Below are 4,680 nucleotides of genomic sequence, written 5' to 3' on the forward strand. Positions count from 1 at the left end.
GCTGCTGGGGCCCCTGAAGGTCCCTGAAAGAGACATGAGAGACCAGTGTGGGTCATCCATGCTTTGCCTAGAGTGTCAGAGTGTCATGTTGCTCGGAAATGGCATATTACTGCTGCCAATCACGCACAGCGGGGGTAACCAGAGTGACAGTGAGGCCACCATAATGATCACATACAGCTCTGTGGCTCTGATGATGATCTGCATCTGAATTACACCCTCAAAGGTCCGACAAATCTATAGTTTGAGCAAAGAGATTTAAATGCATTCTATTACTCCAAGAGAAACAGCTTAAAGGAATAGGCCACTGTTTTTACATACTGAGATATGTTTTTACCTTAGCTTTGACAAGTTCTTTAGGACCTGTCTGGTCTTCCTCTGTGCCTTCTATCACGTAAACACAGCACAGACGGCGTTAGCATTTACCCTCTCCACTATAGCTCCAAAACAGGTCAAGATAGAAGCTACCAAGCTCTTCCACGTTTTCTCTATTTAAATATGGTTACGTGAAGTGTTACACTACAAAGTATAATTACACAAAATTAAACAATGTGGATTTTCTAAGCGGATAAAAGGGGGGACTATATTGTAAGGCGTAATAATACCAGGAGAAGTTCGAAATCCACGCAGTAATCTTAACTTCACTGTGCGGATGCCAAATTACTCCTGGTATTATTACGCCTTACAATATAGTCCCCCCTTTTATCCGCTTAGAAAATCCACATTGTTTAATTTTGTGTATTGTACTTTGTAGTGGAACACTTCACGTAACCATATTTAAATAGGGAAAACGTGGAAGAGCTTTGTAGCTTCTATCTTGACCTGTTTTGGAGCTATAGTGGAGAGCAGGAGAGGCTAAATGCAAACGCCGTCTGTGCTGTGTTTATGTGACTGAAGGCATGGTCGAAGATCAGGCAGGTCCTAAAGAACTCGTCAAAGCTAAGGTAAGAACATATCTCAGTATGTAAAAACGGTGGCCTATTCCTTTAATTTACTTCAGCTTTTACCCTCAAATCACGAGACATGTGGCAGGTCAATGTCATCTGGTTCTATCACAGCTAGAAACACTCAGGTTCATCGTTCTTTACTGTGGTTGTGAACAACAAGGGCCAACCAGTTTTGGGGGTAATTTGATAAGCTGTAACATCTTTTGGACTTGAGGCTAATGCATGTCTGACAAATAGATAAGACAGTACAATCAATTCAAAAACAAAACAGAGGAACAAAGAGAAAACAGCTGAGGAAAATTCAAAGAAATTTATTAAACAAAATAAGCCCCCCCCCCTTCCTTTCTGTCCAAATTAAAATGTACAAAAAAAACAAAAAAATCATATCACATCTCAGTTGTAGTGTCTTCTTGTAAAATACTAAAATTAGGGCGCTGATAAAGAAGTGATTAAATAAACATTAGGAAACACAGTAACTGGCTTTCCACAGATTTGTAACATCTGCACAAAGTAAACATGAGTGCCGTATGGTCAAACATCGTTTTTTTCTGTAGAAATAAACTTGAAACTGAGCTGTTGTATTAGCATGGCTATTGGTGCTGTAGCTGTACATGCATGTCTCACAGAAGAAGTGGACTGATAGCACATAACCAATCCTCCGTCACTGCATTTTTTTTTACAGGAATAAATCAACTGTTCACTTGTTTGAACCAGTATAATACCATCAAATTGCCCAAGAAGAAGCAGTCACATTGACCAAATGTGCTGACATGCTGGAACTATGTGTCCACTGTTGTTTATCGCCTTCACAAAGAAAAGGGGGTTGATCAGTTTTCTCTCAGCTGCTTAAGTATATCTTCAGGACTGGGCATCACTGGTATCCCAGGGCTGAAGTCGATCCAAGTCTCTGTCCATAAAGAGCATAGGGTGGGTAGTACGGCCCCGTGGTGGGCAGTGAGTGGAGAGAGAGAGTTGGAGGTCCAGGGGGCAAATGGACTTTACTGTAGGGGTGGTACCGGGACAGACCTAGGCTTGGTGGTGCCCTCAGGGACAGTGAGCTGGCCATGGAGCCCGGGCTGCTCTGGTGCGGGAGGTGTAGGTGACAGGGGGCCGGTCCGGAGGAGGAAACAGAGAGGAGTTTACTGTCCACCCCCACAGGAAGAGCCGTGTGTGTGCGTAAATGAGACAAGAGTTCATCTGACGAGGCAAAGCGTTTGTCACACGGTCCACTAGCAGAAACCCAGTTACACGCATGAGGCAGGGGGTCGTTGGGGAGCATAAAGCTGTAGGAGTACAGGGGGTGTGACAGGGAGGATGTGGTCGACAGAGAGCTCGGGTGGAGGGAGTGCAGTGGGTGCGAGGGGTACACCAGTGGAAAACTGGACTTTAAAGTTGATGATGGGTCGTGGATGCAGGAGTTGCAGTTGCTCCCACCAAGATGAGACATTCCCGGATAGCTGAGGCAGTAAGGGTCCCTGCATAAGCCTTGCATGAAGGAGGGAGGGGAGGCTCCAGTGAGAGGGCTAGAGTTGAGGTGTTTGCCTGGGACAACCATGCTGAGGTTGGATTTGGGGTCCAGACCAGTAACAAACTGGCTTGAATAGCCCGCATAGGCCCCCACAACAGATCCATGGTACCCCATGTTGGAGCCAGGCAGAGGAAAGACGGGCTGGCTGCTCTTGTACGGAGAATTGGGTCTGGTATGTCCAGGCCCGAGTGTTGACTGAGAAGCCTCTACTTTAACTCCCTCTGGGTTGGAGGAGCCCTCAGTGCTGCTGTTGCTGCTGTTGGCAATGGCACGGACTTGACTGGAGTTTGCAAGGTGTGGAATATCCGCACTGGTTTTACCTCCTTCACTCTGTTTTTTAGAGAGACTACTGCTGCTCGTGCTGGTTGGGCTGCCCTGCTCAGGTGCACAGTCTCCGCTCTGGCTGTGGGGGTGCAGAGGAGGCTGCTGTGCACTGGGAGACTGACTGCTTTTGTGAATGTGTCCTGGAGGTGTGCTGCTGCTCACCCTGGAGCTGGGGGACTGAGGGTGAGAAGGATGTGATGGCTGGCTGCTGGACGAGTTAACGTTAGCACTTGAATTCGTGCTAGGGACTCGGAAACCCACTTTGTCTGAGCTGCCATTAGATACACTGCTGTTGTCCCTGCGGCAGTCCCCACTGCCTTTGTTGTAGGGCTTGAAGCTGGACTTGTCCTCCAGCGAGGGCCGGGACTCACTCAACTTCAGGTTGGAGATGGATGAGCGGCTGGCGGACTCCTTGTCCCCCTGGCCACAGGAGGAGCCTAACTTAGATGATGGAGCATCTGATTTTCCGATCTGAGAACAGGTCTGTGCCAGAAGCGCTAATGGACTCTTCTTTGCGTCCAGCTACAAAACATATACAGTCAGTTTAAGTGATATATGCAAATTTATACAACAAATAAATACATTACAAACAAATCTTACAAGTATTTCACTTAATATGCGCTATGTGACAGACTTTGTATTTAGGTTATTTATAACGCATCAGGTTTATGTCTTTTATAAACTAACTAACTAACTACTAGTTACCAATCATGCTACAACATCCCAGGTATTATCAGGTAAAACCGTCTAGCCTTAAATTATAAAACCGAAAAATACCTCGATGCTTACGGGCGCAGACGTCAGAGGTTGTAAATACTCCGGGTGTAGCAAGTGTCCAGTGTGCGCCGTCAACATTTTGAGAACTCGAAGAGGAACACGTTTCGCTTGACGAGCTGGATCCGAGGGGGACAACAAAAAAGCTACACCTCTCGGACGAGAGTTTTTTCCAACAGGGCTCTCGGGACTGTGGCTGCGCTCATATATCCGATCCGTAACTGTCACGGGAAGGAAATCTTTCATTTGAGTAAGTCCGCGCTCTGTGTGACATGCGACTGTTCAGATGAGTCTAAAGAAAATACACCTTCTGCATTTCACCGGACAGGCTTTTAATATCCCTGTGGAATTAATACAACAAAAGTCGGCGTCCTTGCGTGTCCTGTGAGACTGAGCTCTTTTAGTCCGAATCTATTTGGTTAAAGCATTTTTAATCCCTGTTGGAGCAAACATCCCAAATAGTTCCACGGTGTGAGGACTTGACTGCTCATCTGTGATGCTGATCAAAGGAAGAAGAAGAAAAGAAAAAAAAAAGACAAATTGCACTTTATAGTCCACGCGCTCTCAGCAAATCCCCCTGGCTCTGCTCTCTCCGGAGTCTGCGGCTCACTGATCACAACAGAGCAGCTTCAAAGCGGTGCAGCCGCCGCGCGCTGCGTGGCTGCGTCACCAATGATGTGGGCGGGGCTACATCCAAGGGGCGTGCTCATTTTGATGAGGTCAAGTAGTGAAAACATTCCAATGTGTTTGAAGTAGCCTAGCAATAGTATATGTATGACTTAAATTATGTATAATACCAGGAGTAATTTGGCATCCGCACAGTAAAGTGAAGATTACTGCGCAGTAAAGTGAAGATTACTGCGCGGATTTCGAACTACTCCTGGTATTATTACGCCTTACATTATAGTTCCCCCTTTTATCCGCTTAGAAAATACACATTGTTTAATTTTGTGTAATTATACTTTGTAGTGTAACACTTCACGTAACCATGTTTAAATAGGGAAAACGTGGAAGAGCTTGGTAGCTTCTATCTTGACCTGTTTTGGAGCTATAGAGGAGAGGGGGAGAGGCTAAATGCTAACGCCGTCTGCGCTGTGTTTACGTGACTGA

At 46.1% G+C, this 4,680-nt stretch overlaps 1 protein-coding gene across 2 annotated transcripts; it reads right to left on the bottom strand.

The window, feature by feature from the left end:
• Positions 1–1,341: 1,341 nt before the first annotated feature.
• On the bottom strand, positions 1,342–4,167 carry LOC306959217 (zinc finger protein 703-like). 2 transcript variants are annotated; one of them, XM_079551263.1, is made up of 2 exons: positions 3,586–4,167; positions 1,342–3,318 (listed from the first exon to the last, which is right to left on the bottom strand). In XM_079551263.1, the coding sequence occupies exons 1-2, from the start codon at positions 3,814–3,816 to the stop codon at positions 1,816–1,818; spliced, it is 1,734 nt and encodes a 577-aa protein (XP_079407389.1). In that variant the 5' UTR covers positions 3,817–4,167; the 3' UTR covers positions 1,342–1,815. The 2 variants fall into 2 exon arrangements, with proteins under 2 accessions (XP_079407389.1, XP_079407388.1); XM_079551262.1 differs by having other exon boundaries at positions 3,574–4,167.
• Between the last annotated feature and the right edge of the window lie 513 nt (positions 4,168–4,680).

The sequence above is a fragment of the Gobius niger genome, assembly GCF_951799975.1.
Source record: "Gobius niger genome assembly, chromosome: 2".
In the NCBI taxonomy this organism is placed as follows: Eukaryota; Metazoa; Chordata; class Actinopteri; order Gobiiformes; family Gobiidae; genus Gobius; species Gobius niger.

What these genes read in the sequence shown, in the direction of transcription:
- LOC306959217 (XM_079551262.1), bottom strand. Translation starts at nt 3,816, where the DNA reads ATGAAAGATTTCCTTCCCGTGACAGTTACGGATCGGATATATGAGCGC. An exon ending in CTGCGCCCGTAAGCATCGAG is followed by an intron (nt 3,319 to 3,573) that starts GTATTTTTCGGT and finishes TATGTTTTGTAG; the next exon opens with CTGGACGCAAAGAAGAGTCC.